The sequence below is a fragment of the Meleagris gallopavo genome, chromosome 3 (assembly GCF_000146605.3).
Source record: "Meleagris gallopavo isolate NT-WF06-2002-E0010 breed Aviagen turkey brand Nicholas breeding stock chromosome 3, Turkey_5.1, whole genome shotgun sequence".
Classification (NCBI taxonomy): Eukaryota; Metazoa; Chordata; class Aves; order Galliformes; family Phasianidae; genus Meleagris; species Meleagris gallopavo.
Genome location: NC_015013.2, coordinates 80,226,993 through 80,243,023, shown reverse-complemented (window position 1 = coordinate 80,243,023; position 16,031 = coordinate 80,226,993). Strand labels below are relative to the sequence as shown.

At 41.3% G+C, this 16,031-nt stretch overlaps 1 protein-coding gene across 1 annotated transcript in view; it reads left to right on the top strand.

Moving 5' to 3' along the window:
- Window positions 1–16,031, top strand: part of SAMD12 (sterile alpha motif domain containing 12) — a 178,973-nt gene that overhangs the window by 149,079 nt on the left and 13,863 nt on the right. The window contains exon 6 of the mRNA XM_031552972.1: window positions 15,441–15,531. Within this exon, the coding sequence (XP_031408832.1) occupies window positions 15,441–15,531 (91 nt within the window). The remainder of the gene's footprint in view (window positions 1–15,440; window positions 15,532–16,031) is intronic.

The following is a 16,031-nucleotide window of genomic DNA, read 5'->3' as shown; positions in this document are numbered from 1 at the left end:
TTAACTGAGAACACCCGTAAGCTTAGATCCAGCAATCTACTATTTTAAGATTGCCCAGAGCAACTTAATTTTAGGTTTAGTGCTTTGTAATTTAACTAGAGAACTGCACCTAAAATTTTAAGATTCAGTTTTGCAGACCTTAAGAAGATTTACTTCTTCAAGTTCGTTATTATTTATAGTTAAAGTGTGTTTAATAATTTGCTGTGAGCACAAAACTACCACTGCAGTTCCACTTTAGCTAATTGTGGTTGACAGCATTTTTTTCCTCCCAGGGTGCTTCAGAGACACTGAATTGAGATCTTACTCTGATCCTAATGAGATCCAGACGGGAATTAGAAGAGTAATGCCCCTCCCACACACACACACTCTCTCATACACACAAACATACACACTCCAGAAATGACAGCGCAGTCATTTTATTGTTCAAAGCAGACTCTGGGAGCCTGTGGATTATGGTGAGGGAATGGCGTGAGGCAAGCAAGAAAAGACACGTTTCTGTCAGCAGACTTCAATTCATTATACAGGACCAACACCTTCAGAGGGTATTTGTTAGAGGTCTATGAACCACTGAAAATGACTCATTTTGTGTTTTGGAGTACATCCTCCCGCCTAACAAAGAGCAGGATTGAAGGGAAGGCAAGAGAAGGAGGTGGCAGTGCAGTCTGGCTGAGCTGGCCGTGAGGAACTGCTGCAGGTGACACTTTTTACATGGTCTGGTAGTGTTAGGATGAGGTATGGTTTTAAGCTAAGATTTAGGAGATTTAAGTCAGATGTTAAGAGGAAATTATTTACTCAGAGGTCAGTGAGACACTGGCACAGCTGCCCAGAGAAGCTGTGGATGCCCCATCCCTGGAGGTGTTCAAGGCCAGATTGGATGGGGCCCTGGGCAGTTGAGCTGGGGGCTGGCAGCCCTGCACATGGCAGGGAGGTGGGACTGGGTGGGCTTTAAGGTCCTTCCAACCTAAGCCATTCCATGATGCAGTCATTTCCAGAAGAAATTTCCAGACCTGTCTGACACTGGGGTCCCTACAGGGCTTTCAGGGGCCTTGTAGACAGGCACCATCCAAAAGAAAACTGGTTAGGGTTCCATAGGCTCAGCAAGACAGAAGAAAACAGGAGGAAAAAATGATTACAGCAAAGGCTTGAGTGTCTTTGACTGCATATTACCATATTAAGTTGAGAAAAGTTAATGCTAGTTAGAAAAAAAAAAAAGAACTAGGAAGAAATCTAAGGAAACACATTTAAACAGCTAAAAATGAGTCAGCATACAGGAAGCTCATTCACATGGCTGGTGAGTACAGTGAGATTATCGGGAAATCTTTTTCACACTTTCCCTCTCCCCCTCTTCCCTACATTGCAGGCTAATAACTCTGCTTCTCAAAATGTGCCCAGCTGAAGTCTGAAGTGTGTCCCTTTCCTGGAACCTTGGATTTCCCTCGGTCCTGCAGTGGGGATGGTCCTCCTTCTGCAGCCACTGGGACACAGGGCAGCTTGCCTGAAGGCTACAGTTTTTTGTAAAGCCTCAGACATGTTTTAAAGCTCACTTGCTAACCGTGATGTTCAGGAGAGAGTAACTTTGATTTCACAGTGAGCGCACAGAAAGGATTTTCAGCTGTTTTGGTTGAGTATTGAAGAAGTGAGACTGTAGGACATGGATTTATAGCATCTATTGAGGCAGCTAATACCAGTGGTAACTGCACTTGTAATTTAGAAACACTGTCATTAATTTAGGGATCTAAAGTAATTAAGGATAATTAATAATAATCGTTAATTAAGGTGTAAATTAGGTGGAGTGAATCAAACTGTAAGGTCACACTCTGGACAATCCGATTTCTATCTGTAGTGGAGATAAGAGGCCTCAAAAAGTCTTCCAGCTCTCATCCAAAGATATCCTGTAACATACATTGCTTAGCTACAGATGCCAGCATCCGCAGCATCCCTCAGAGGTACCAACCTGGACTGGTTGGCTCCAGAGACTGAGCTGCACAGCCCCACAGGACACGGTTCTGCCTCTCCTCCACCCCAAAAGCCATGAAGATTTCAGCTCCTTGAAAAGGGAGGGTTTGTGCTGCTGCTTCCTTCATGGAAGCTACTGTAAATATTGTAGGGAAATGTTGGGCTCCCAGACTGTCAGTCTGGCGTCTTTCACAAGACTAATCTTTTACTGGGGATGTGGGGAGCTGTGGGTTTTTTTCCTGTGCTTCAGAGTTGCAGTATACTTGATAGAACATATGGAAGCACATGCACTGGCAGGCCTGCTGCGTCGATCCTCACGGGATGCCCAACTGCCTTGTTTCCTGAGTACATGGTGTTCATCAGCGTGGGCTGGCTGTGATGCAACACCAGCCAACACCCCGAGTGTTTAATATTCTTGATATAACTTGATTCCAGGAATGACTAAAGCCAAATCTGCTTTAACTTTTCTCCTTTCTCATTTGTACTTATTCACATGGAGGCTGTGCTCATGATGCAAGTTTGCAAAGTCAAACGACAGCTCAGAGAAGGAAGGTGTGGCTTCCTCCTTTATTCCTTCTGACTTGAAATAGAAACATGGAGAAAGCAAAATGTACCTGCATTTAAAGGAGATGCATCGATGCAGAGCTGTATTACTCAATGATGTCTGTCAGCCTGCTGAAGTAAAGCTCCCAGTGACTTTCAGTTCAGGTTCAGAGTTTTTTTAATGTGCACTGATGGAGTTTTCCAGGGGGGAATCCTAATACTACTGTGCTAAGCCCTTAATAGGCACTTATTTAAGGGAGGTAGCAACACAACTCTTTCCACTCGAGTTTCAACTGCAGATGCTTGAATCTTCTAGGTGGCATTTGGGTTCAGCATTCTTTAAAAAATAATGGGAAAAAAAAGAAAGCCCTTTTTGAAATCCTATTTTGCATTGACAATGCACAAAATAATGATTTCTACTCACCTCCATGTAAAGGGTGATAGCAGATATTATGCTACTCTAATCTCACTGATTACTATTTTTACAAAACAGACTACAGTACATTTACTAGTACATGATGATGGGACGTAAATAATTTAAACAACAGTTGTCAAAATAAATGAGTAAAGTGCATTTTGTGATAAATTACATTTGTGTTTTTTAATATGTTTCTCACTTAGTTGAAAAATTCAGTAATTTGCAACGGATCTCCCAGTCATTAAAGTGAATTACCAAACTTCTACTCTCTTAGCCATAATTTTAATCTTAACTAGAAAGGAATTATTTAGTATTATTTTGTAAGAGTTTCCTTCTTAATATTTCTTTACAGCCTCAATCTTACAGTGTAATATAAGTTATGTATGTATCCTGGTGACTTGGATTTTAGAGCTGAAAGCTGATTATGAACAGTAAAGAATTTCAGCTAGCATAAAGATATAATTGTTTTAAATAATGTAGAACAACAATTCATATTGCCAGATGTTTCCCTCCTATTGGTATGTGGGTGCTAACAGAATTTGTGCTTGCTTATGTAGTGCATAATGGAAAGGTATTTCTAGAGGCCTAATATCAACATTAATGTATACACATGCGCTTAATTTGTCTGCTTACATGTGTTTAGCTTATAACTTATCAAACTCCATTGTCATGGGTTTTCTATATATGTATATTTCTATACATACATGTGTACACACTTATCTAGGCATGTTCTCTCTGATAGTATGCAGAATTGTTTTTCGTTTCCTGTCTCCTGAAAATAAAGGAGGCTGCCACATCTCTCCAAATCATAAGTGAAGTCATTTTTCCATACTACTCTATGATGTTTTTGGGTTTTTTTGATCCAGAATTGGTTAAAAAGAAAAAACATAGCAGAAAACTCACTGAAATTGGCAGCAGGCTCCCAGTGCATTAGTAATTATTTGTAATAATTTTAAGTATTTTTTAAAAGCATTTGATTTGCATGAGGTTATGGAGATTAAATTAAGTATTTTAACAAATCATCCCTGATGAAGAATCAGTGTTTGTCCATTTCAGTCTTCCATTGAAATCAAAGAGCAAATTTCCTGTAAGCATTACTCAGAATATGGAGAGACAGAACAGAAACACCTAAATGCAGACTTCTTAGGGTGACTCTGGTATATATCGTGTCACAGAAAGAAAAACTGAAACAGTGAAGAAAAAAAATTGTTTGGAGCTGCTGGCGATGAGGTGTGTGCAGGAGTAAGCGCCAGCACAGAGAGACAAAAAAGAGTCAGAAAGGCAAATAAATCAATAAATGGCTTTGTCGGTAAGGAATATTTTCCCTGATTTATTCCCAGCAGGGCAGATATGACTGTCAACATGAGTGAGAGCGTTCATCCCATCTGTACAGGTGGTGTCTTCAGAAGGGCAGAGACTTTTTGTCCCGTTTCATCTGGGCCATCAGCGGCTCAAACTGACGCAAACCATTCAAAATTAAACTAAAGGCCTTTGTTTTAGGGAATAAACCTCAAAATGAAGACTGTAATTTAAGAATAGAAATGGGTTCTTCCTCAGTCTAAATATTCTACCTTGAAATTGAGTTCAATATTTCTACTGAGTGAGAGAGTGGTTGTTTATATAAATTGATTTCGCATTTGATATTAAAGGGATAAAAATTTGCAGACTGTTCCAAAAATGTAAAATGTAACATGGGAATAGGTTCCATTCTCAGATGAAAGTAGGAACCAGCTGATGGCTGTCCCCTGATTCAGAAGAGTTACATATGTCACCCACAGATGACGCTTTCAAGTCCCCAAGAGGTGCTAGTTGTGAATTCCTCATTCACTGTGTGTGTATATACATATACACATTCCAGTTTTGATCATTCCTTACATTAAACAACTGCAATGCTACACCATAACATCCCAAAGATTAGAAGGATTGGGAACTACTGTCCATTTGGGATGGGTGACAGAAGCTTTGTTAGTCCCAGTCAGAACAAAATGACTTGCTATGCAGTCACAGAAGAAAAAGTATTTAATTAATGGTTGGCATACAGCTAGATCAAATTTTCATTTTTGTTTAGAGAAAGGAGAAATCCAAGAATCAAGGCAGCCATATGAAATTAACAGGTTAACTGATCAACAGGGGACAATTTAATATCAATCCTTCAAGTGTCTGGTCTTTAAAATTTCAAGTAAGGGTTTTAACATAATCTATAGCCAGCGCTAGAATTAACAATGATTTGTGATTAAGTTGATGTTAAGTAAAGGGTCTTGGCCATTCCCAGCAAAGTTAGTAATTCCACTGCCATGCAGGGAAGTGAGCACCAGCCAAGCTACAATCAGAACTTTCCACAGAAATGACCCAGGGAGAATTTTTTCACCTTTCTAGTGGTTGCCATGGTGCATGATCTTCAAAAGGCAAAGTTTCCAAACTCATTCTGTCTCTCACGATCAAATCCTATAAAACATTTTTAGAGTGTGTTATTACTCATCAGTATGTAAAAATGACACCACCTTACTCAAAAAAAATGTGTTCCCTGGGCGTATTAAGATTTATGCTTGCAGCCTTGGCCAGTTGAAATAGTTTTCTTGTTTTATTCCTTTTAGCTGGTGCAATTCACACTTCATCCACTCACTTGTTAACCAAGGTTGAGATCCATCTCATCAACCTTCATATACTGCCCAGGTTTCTGTGTCCCTGCTGTGGTCAGCTGAGCAGCAATGATCTCTGAGATCAGTAAGATTTGGGGTTGCAGACGGGAGGAAGGCAACTGTTTCTCTCCACAGATCATAGAGAAAATCTACAGATATAACCTAGGTAACAGCAGTAGGTGTCTAGATATAGTTGGGTGAATTCAGGCCACACCTTCATCTGCAAGTCCTTTGTTGGTACGTGAGCCTGAAGATGCCAAGCTCAGTTTGAGTTCACAGAATCATAGAATCATACAATCACTCAGGTTGTAAAAGACCTCAAAGATCATCAAGTCCAACCACAACCCAACCACACTACTCTAACAACCCACCACTAAATCATGTCCCTGAGCATCACATCCAAACGGTTTTTAAACACATCCAGGGATGGTGACTCAACCACCTCCCTGGGGAGCCTATTCCAGTGCTTAACAACCCTTTCTGTAAAGAAGCTTTTCCTGATATCCAACCTAAACTTACCCTGGCACAACTTGAGGCCATTTCCCCTCATCCTGTCACCTGTCACCAGTGAGAAGAGACCAACCCCGCTCTCGCTGTTAAGCACCTTTCAGATATTGGAAGAGAGCAGTAAGGTCTTCCCTCAGCCTCCTTTTCCCCAGACTGAACAACCCCAGTTCCTTCAGTCGCTCCTTGTAGGGCATATTCTCCAAGCCCTTCACATAGAACGGCTAGAGTTGGAAGAGATCTCAAAGTCCGTCCAGTCTCAACCCAACCCCCTGCAGTGGGCAGGGCTGCCACCCACCAGCTCAGGCTGCCCAGAGCCCATCCAACCTAGCCTTGAGCACTTCTGGGGATGGGGCACCCACAGCTTCTCTGGGCCAGCACCTCACCTCCCTCTGAGTAAAGAATTTCTTACTAACGTCTAAGCTAAATCTCCCCTCATTTAGCTTAAAGCTGTTGAATGGAGTGTAACTGAAGTAGCTAATTTTGTACCGGGGAAACAAACATTTTAAATAATTATTTGCTATCATCTTCAGTGGTAGTTTTGGCCTGCTCTCTGGTGGACAACTCAATGTGTTTTCAGAACAGATTCAGATCCTTACCACGGAGTTTAAAGTGTATTTGGAGAAATCCAGTTAAATTGTGGGTGTCAGGAGTGCAGAAGGCTGTGTCTGAGTTTTTGGCTTTATAGAGGATGGTTCCCAAAAAACTCTTAGAGGCTGCTACAAGGTTTTGCAATCAGAATCTCAGACACGGGAAGATAGCACAGTCTCAGAACCGTTTTTTGTGTTCACTCAGGTGAGCTGGATTTGTGTAAAGATGTTAGCCACTCAATCATGAGCTCGTATCTGAAACACTTGTCCTGCAGGCAGACTGCTGTCTTGGAAGAGGGGGCATTTTCTTTAAAGGTCATTGCAAATGATATCTCAGCATGATGGTATGGATGAATGCCATTGGAAATGTTGCTGGATCTGCAGAATTTAGGTATTCAGTCATAATCAACTACGATTATTTTATATATACAGTCACAATAGATTTAGTGATATATAACTATATAAATATTTCTCATCATATTTTAGACATATCCTGTCTATGTCCTGTCTGTATTTCATATTTATGGCACAAACAGAGTTTTAAACATGTTGTGCAACTTTACAAGCACCGCATGTTGTCACACCAGTGATGATAGTTGTGTAGTGAAAGACCTGGTGAACTCCTTTGTTTGAGGACAAAAGAGTATGTGAGTCTGCAGTTGGTTCTGAAAACAGGCTTGAATGAACAGTATTTTATAAAAGCTAATCATTATTCATTAAAATTTGTTTTAAAAGATCATATGCTTACATAGGCTTTCATTTCCTTATATTCTAGTTTAACTCAAAATCAGTATAATTAGTGAAACTGAATAATCTGCTGTTAGGTGACAATGTGTATTTTGAGTATCTGATTTTACATATCAGGACTACAACTGCAATGCATATTTTTTCCCAGGTTGTTTCTTTACAAATGCTATATGTCCCATTTGTCTAAACCTTACCTCTGTGATTGCAAAATAATCAGGTTACATAAAAATAACTAAATTATATATTTGCATACAAAACTGCTGTGGCGGTATTACACATACAATGGCTCTGTGGAAGCCATTTGGGGCTGTGCAATTCTTACGGGTTTTTTCATTGAAATGGCTTGTTATTTCACCAGCAGTACTGCGGAGTCCTTCCAGGCTTTTGCTTAAAAACATTTTTTTCATTATTCTACTCTAATTACTGCAAATGAAGTAAACAATATTTAGTAAAATAAATAATAAAAGACAATAGAAGAAAGTACTGCTAATGTAGTTCTTCCTGCCATTAAAACCTCGGATTTTTTAAGTTAAGTTTCAAAGTCTTTGGGCAGAAACCAGCCTTTAGTTAAGTGTTTGAATAGCACAGTGGGACCCCAATTCATGGCTGGGCACTGACAAAATAACACTACCAAAAATAGCTGCAGGATTGGGTCCTCCAGTAGCAAAAGAAAAGTCAGAGAATGCATAATTTGAACAAATGCTTTGGCTGTTGCCAGTGGGTCTGCTGTCCCTATTGTTAGTTAAAAAGAGAATTAGCCCTGCCAGTTATCTGCAGTGTTGTCTATCCATTTGCACGCCACTGCCTTCATTCTTTATTACCTTTCTAAATTGAATTAAACATCAATGTTCTATGGAAGACCATAGCTGGCATTCGGGGAGGCACAAGATACGATTCCACCATATGATACCTCAGTGGTGGATCTGGCCTGAGACGCTGCTGCTGCTGCCTGCAGCCATTCTGCCCGCTCACTGCCAGGGCTGCTGTGGCTGTGCTGGAGCTCTAAAGCAGATCAGTGACATGAATTGGTTTAACACAAGCATTGCTCTTTCGTCTTGTTTGCCACAGGGACATATTTCACAGTCCCATTGTCCTGTGCAGCAGGCTTGGCCCAGCACAAGGGCAGTGGTGCTGGCTGGAAGGAGAAGTTGGAGGCCCGTGGTTGTCTCCACATGATTCATCACATGCGGTTGCACTCCCAGAACTGTGTATGTGCAGAAAGCAGAGCCATGATCTTCCTTTCACAGACAGAAAGAAAACTTGCTTTCCAGGAGAGAAGTGAAAAACCACCGGATCACTTTTTTATGTAACAAATTCAGAAGTTTTAGCTTTTTATTAGCGATATCACAGGTTATTTGTTGGTTAAATTCTTCAGAATTTGAATCAAAAGCAAAAAGCTTTTTTATTTGTTACTTTTTCCAAATGTCCAAATATCCAGTAGTATCTGCAAGGAAAATCCCAGATGGATGGATTTCCTTAGCTTCCAACTGATGGCCAAGGTGGGTTTATTGCATTGGATTTAGAACTGCTCACTGGAGGGCCTGGTCAGTGTGAGAACTGAACCAAATACATGTGCAACACAGAAACGCCTTTGAACGATATCAGAAGGTGTAATTTCTCTACATGCTGGTCCCACTTAGACGTGGAAAGAATTTCTAACTCAGAGTATGGGCCAAGAGGCTGAAAACAAAAGTTCTTGCTGATGGGCTGTGCTCCAGTGATCACAGACACGTATCCAGGATGCTGTTAGGGCCATCTCATACAGCCATCTCATGGGAGCGTCCAACCAGAGAAAGCTGGAAAAGCTGCGAGGCCTGAGCTGTAGCAGCATGTTGTAGTTACGCCCTAACGAGGTGAGATCATATTCCTCTGTAATCTCGGAACTGAAAGTAGTAGCTAAATGGCAGTGTCATTAGGAAATTGGTATGTAACATGTTTGCAGCTCTCTCAGATCCCCAGCGCTCACACCCTGTGGACCAGAGTCCAGACTCCTGAATTCTTTCAGAGAACGCAGGGATGAGCGCTGCATACAAACTCCCTGAAGGGCGGATTGGAGGTGACAGTAAACAGCCTAAAAAATGTCTTGGCGAAGGACATTCTGCCTGTGTTTATTCCTGGGCAGGCTGTGATAGTGGCTGGGGTGTAAAACAAATATGACAGCGCGGCTACCTGAGCAAGTTGCTGAGGGGTAATTGGAAGATCGACTGCGAACGCTGAATGTGTTGCCTGCTCTCATTCAGTGACAGGCGCTAAGCTGCCTTACATTTACCACGGGGTAAGGGCACGCACATGGACAGTTATAGCAGAGCATCTGTTCTGCTGTAAATCCAGACCCCGGTTACCTCGCAGTAATGTGTTCACGGAGCCGTACCCTTAATTATCCTAAATAGACAAATGCATGATGCAAACTGAAGATTTCAGACATATGGACATGCCAGAAGTTTTGAATCTCTAGTGGGTGAGGTTTTAGAAATGTCTTCAGGGGTTACCAGAACTTGTTGCAGCCCCGGATCTGCTTCTGAATATGTCAGCACTTGTTTAGGATAAATATTAAATGACTTGTAGAAATCATCAGAGAAAATATTCACAAGTAACTTAGAAATCAAAGTATTTTTGACTTCTGAATGAGACTTTGGTGTGCAAATCATCTGGGGTTTTGGGTTTTTTTGGAAAATCTTGTCCATAGTCTTTCTAGCCAAAATTTCTTTCATGCTCCAATGGCAGAAATTCTTCCTTCCTTCCTTACTTGAAGCAAAAATGTAATTAGGATCTGTATATTTCTGGCACTGGAAGAAAAATACCACATCCCATTACATATTTTCCCCTGACTTTTGAAGCACGGAAGTTTGTCTATGCATGAATAGAGATAAAGTGCTTGGCCTGAGATAAAATGGTGCAACTTCTCCAGTTGCAAATTCCTACCAACTTAATTGCCCACCATAGCTAAAATATGAAAGGTGTTTAATAATAAACAAGGCATTGTTTTTGTTTACTCTTGTTTTACATGCCTGTGTGAATTCCTCAATATTGATTTGTTCGCATATTGCAAACAGAAGTGAAAAGCAAATCAGCGGCAAATCGAAACTCTTTGGCAGCATGGATGCAATAAAATATCCAGCTGCAAAATTGTATCAATAGTGCTGAGCAAATAATGTCTCTAAAAATCTTCAGTACTTTGTAGATTGTTTGCAGGAAGCATCTCATTATCTCAGGTATGTGTAGAAATTTCTAAGAAGATTATTTAGTGTGTAATTTCCTTGTTGAATTCCAATATCCAAGGCCTCAAAGGAATGTAGGGCCTTGTCCCCCACTGGAATCTGTATCATTCTTGATTTCAGTAGAAATGTAAGCATTAAACATGCTAATCCTGAACATTGTGGTGCCTACATTTCACATGCTAATTGGAATTTGTTACAATCAAATTAAGCATTACATTGCAGTTCCTGTCAGTTCTTGTTTGCCATTTAATTGCTGGGTACCTGCTCTGCACTAATCATTTAGCTTGTCTGGATAATCAGTGGAGAGAGGACCTTCCAAAGAATCGTTTATCTAATATGACAAGTGAGTAGGGTGGATAACTCTTCCAAGCACCATCTTTCTCCCCTGCTCATCAAAGAAGCCTCAATAATTAACTCAGACTGGTCGCCTGCCTGGGATGGGAGAAATGACTTTGTGCAAACACCAGGTGAGCTTCAGAGATGAGAGTGCAGACAGAGTTCCTTCCTATAGCCATACCCTATATCATCTACATCCAGTCTTGCAGTATGCAGTGTGGAGATACCCAGCTTCACACTAAAGCAGCTTAACTGAGTCATCATCTCAGAAGTCCATGCAACCACATTTATTTCCATCTCTATCCTTAAAGACAGGCCCCTAGGAAGGAAGAAGACAGGCTGTATCTTCTCTTGATGCTGTTCTTCTTTGTGCAGAACAATTATGTATGTACTTAGCTGAACAGCTCAGGGAAGACTGCTGGATTGTAATGTGGCAGGCAAGGCCTTCATCTTAACATTGAGCCCAAGCCTCTGCCCTGCTGCATGTTTCACTGTCTTGCATCCATCCATACCTTAGTAAGTGCCGGCAAAGAATCAGAATGATGAATGAAAATATTTTTCCCAATATGACATTTAGCCCCAAATCCTTCTATTTGAAGTGTGGAGATGCCCTTCTGTCTGACTTTTAAAGGTCAATTTCTACCTGATATTGAATTATTTTCTGCCACTCAGTCCATTGGTCCTGTCCTTGATTTATACTGGGTATGTCTGCAGTACAGCTCATGAGAGCACTTTCCAGTCCCAAGTGCTGGTAAGTGATGGCAGCATGGGAGGGTGTCACCTGGGAGTGTGCTGACTTCCCAGGAATGAGCTTCCGTTGGAGGTAAAGATGGCCTTGCAGGCATGGCCCACCTGCCATACTGTACAGACATCACTGTGCTTATTTTGGAAGGAGGGGAACATGACACAATCTGAATAACATGGGATGGCAGCGACCAACAGTAGCAGTCAGCCCCACAGAACAGAGCAAAGCCACCAGTCTGAAACCATGTAGATGTATTTCTGTGTATTTTCAGAACGTTTGTGCATAATGCAAAAGGAGACAGAAAATTTTGCGAATGTTTTGGATAGCCTGCAAACTAAAATAATAGGAAAGGGGCAAAGCAGAGTAAAGCAGATTTTGCAACTGATCAATCAGTTCCTGTGTGGGTCTGATTATTACTTTTCAAGAACATCAACAGTTGAACTTCCTTCTTATTGCTGGCTAGGTATTCTTTGTTCCATACCTGACACGTCTTCATGAGAGTCTTACTTGGTTGGCTCTGTGATCAACACAGCCCATATAATTTCAGGCCTTAGTCTTCATGCCTGACTTAAGAACCTCTTTGATACAGTCAGTCCATCTTTCATTTATCAGGCTCTTCTGCAGAGGCAGACTGGTATCTGGGGTCTCTGGTGGCTGTACACTAAGACATGGTCTTAATCATCACCCAGGGAACTCTTTAGAGGTGGTAACCTGTTTTGATCTCTGTAGTTCATTTGCAGCCATCCAGAAAGGGACATGAGCTGGGTTTGCAGAGCACTCAGCGGCCCGCTCTGTCATGGCATCAGGGATGAAAGGGGATCTCTATCTAGGGAAGACTGTCCCCTGCTGCAGCACCTCTTTGAGTTTGGTCTTGCAGCTATAAAATTAGGCCAGAAGACTTTTACTTAGTTTAATTTTAAGAAACAGTAGTTGCATTTGCACCATGCTGATTTTTCTGGTTTTGCAGAGGCCTAAGAAGAGTTTCTCATCTTCCTCATCAGCCGATGAGGAAGCTGATGAGGATGACATGGTGACTGCTTGCTTCCCAGACTTACAACTGTGCTGACTTGTAAAATGACAGGTCAGCAGATTTTCCTGTCAGGTAGGCAATCAGCAAGAGTCAGTTTTCTATAAAAATCACACTTCAGAGCAGATTAGAAGAAGGCATCATGTAAAAGCATGTTGAAGAGTCTGTACAGATGGTCGAAACCAAACTTCCTTTGGCATGCTTAGGGTCCTGCTTGTACTCCTCCTCAGAGTTCCAGATTCCAGACCCAGCTATGTATTCCAGCAGTCTTCTCAAACCCTCTCTCTCTGTACATTTTTCACCCAACTCAGGAGCTCCAACAGTCCAGAGCTGGAGTCAGAGCAAGAAGCCAGACAGACGCCAGCTGCATAGTCTGGAACTCTTTGTGCCTATCTAGGAACTGTAAAATAAGGCAGTGTCTTCTCACAGAGTATTTGGAACTGAGGCACTTTGTTTGTGAAATGATTGGACAGTGTGTCTAGAAGAACCCATGAGGATAGCAATAATTATTTTCCAGATTAAGATTGACTGTTGTTCATTAAGTGAGGTGGTGGGCCACAAACTGAAGCAGAAGGGGAAAATTAAGTGACAAATGACATAAAAGCCTTCTTCTGTTCTTTCTCTCTGCTACATGCAGAAGAGTGAGGAAGACATAGTGATAATGCTGTGATAATATGGAAGAAGGCTATATCATAATTTGTTCCTCCAAAGAGGGAAATAAAGTTGCTTGTTCAATGTCTTGGGGGAGAAGCTGATTTTGTAGGCTTCATGATCTATGTTTTTGTTTTGTAGTAAATGTGTGCACACACATGCAATCATTTAAGTGGTTTGAGTAGGTGTAATTTTCATTCTCACTTGGTTAATCACTTCGCAGAATGAGAACTGAGTTAAAACTTTCATTGCAGGGAACCTCACAGTGAATATCTCCCCGAAGGAGGGTAGTTTGTTCCACCTATTAATCCTGCATCAGCTCTGCATAGGCAGTGAGGGAGCTGTAGCTCCAGTTTCCAAACCCTTTTGCTATAATACTTTGATTTTCCTAGCGAAGTCCTTGTTTTCCTCTGATTATGTTCTTAACTTAATGCATATTTTGCTGAAGGATCCTCAGGTAAGTAATATAGTGATATAATGAGCAGAACTGTTTTCCAAAAGACACAGCACAGTTTTGAGTGGGATAGGTTTGAAAGCGTCCTGTAGAAGCCGCAGAACAAAAGCAAGGGCAGGTTCCAGGTAGGTATCAGAGCAGAGATACCACTTGAGACCTTTTTTTAAGTTCACTCAGTTTGCACAGTTCCCAGTGCTTTGTATTAAAACTCAGTCTCTCAAGACAAAAGCAATGGATATGCAAAGGCTCAAGATGTAGTGCAAATGACTATTTAGAACCAACTTATGGAAGACTATTTATCTGTGACCACCTTTTTCACTTCCTGCAGAGCACCCACAAGGACTTGTGAGATCAAGAACTGATCTGAGGCAGGCAGGGAAAGACATGCATAAGAGGGAATGAAAGATGGCAATCTCAGGTGCACTTCAAGTCTCAGACAGCAGCAGCTGAAACTTTCAGCCTGCTTAGCATCTTTTAAATCTTTCTGTTTTCTATAACTTGAGTCTCTAGAGAAGGATGCTGGTGGACAGCCAGTTCACTGTTCACGCTGATGGGTAATTTAGCAGTAAATCAGAAGAATTCTTTGAAAAAAGTTATAAACGCTAAGGAAGTGGTTGCATGCAATTTTCAAAATATTTTAGCTGCTTGTTAGTTCAAGGAAATCGTGTTCTATTAAATGCAAAAGCACATCTCTTTTTTCTTTGTATGTTTGCAGCAGCAGGTAGGTGGTGAGATGTAGGAAGCATCCTGAGTAGGGATGAATGAGCTGCTTTGAACAAAGAAAGTCTCTCCCAGGATTTTGCCAGCCAGAACTTGACTTTTATCTTGTTTTGGGAATTGTCACATTTTATTTAGGCTTAGACATGAAAAGGGCATACATCTTGGGGAATAGTTTTTCCTTCTGAGGATTCCAGATAAACACTGGAAAATCAAGCTTAGTAGATGCTAAAACGCTTTTAGAATATTTTTCAAAACGAAGATGGAGTGGTAGCTCAAGCCCATCAGAGAGCTCATCGTGTCCATCGTGAACTCAGATTTTTGTAGGAGGAGGCAAGGAACAGAAATTACTGCATAAATCATCTGCAGACAGAATCAATGTGTGTCCTCATTTTGTTTAACCTAGTAAAGTTGATGAGAGATCTGCTGTAGTAGGGAAGCTGCAATCGTGCATGACTTATGAGGAGACTTTTGGCTAATCCGACCATTTGAGGACACTGAATAGCTTAGTGAAACACATTTTGGACAACTACATTTTCAACCCATTCTGCGTGAACCAACTGTGTTTCACAGAGCAGCTGCGATAACCTCTGACTAATTGGCTTTTTGGAAGGTTACCTGCTGAGAGCATCTGCCATGACATCCATTCTCCCAGAAATGTTTCATCTCAAAATTGCCTGATACAGAGCCCTGCATCACAAGCAAGAAGTGAGTTTTCTCTTTAGTCAGAATACAGGAGAAAGGATTTGCTCGACCTTGTTGAATCTTCATCATCTGTCTTGAAGTGCTGAGCATCCTTTTCAAACTCCTTAGAGTCTCAGCATAAGACAGAATATAGGAAGAAAAATACATCAGCATAAAGTGACATTAGATATGTTTTCTCTGTCTTTTGAAGGCCACCCTGAAGCCTTCCTTGAGATGAGATTTGCCATTGATCCAGAGTGCAAAGCTGCAAGTGAGCCAAGATCTCACCTTCCCATGTGCAGGTAGTGGCTGATGATGGCTCTCAGACTGCACTGAGCATTGTCCTGTGTTGTGCCATGCTGATGCTGGCTGCATGCAGGCTGCATCCTTACAGCCTGTGTTGGACCTGGGACCATTCAGGAGGAGCAGTGCAGAAATACATAAATAATGCCAATGAGTTTATTGCATGTAGAGACATCCTCTTTCAGAGATCCCACATGAGAATATTCAGTAGCATATTTATGGACCGGTATTAAAAATGTATTCAGGTGGATTATGAGCACCTGGTCATGGGAGCATGCTGCCCAGAAGAAGAAGTGTTTTCAAAAAAAAAAAACCAAAAAAAAACCCTGAGTTCACATTTGCAGAAATAACAATTCCCTGTTGGCTGCTGTTTGTTTTAAAGAGTCTGCTCCTGGAGTCATGTCGTGGTACATCTGTGTCCCTGATCCTTTGAACCAAACCATCTTGTTTCATGGCTCGGGGGTGAAAATGAAAAATATGTCATGGTATCCTAAAAAAA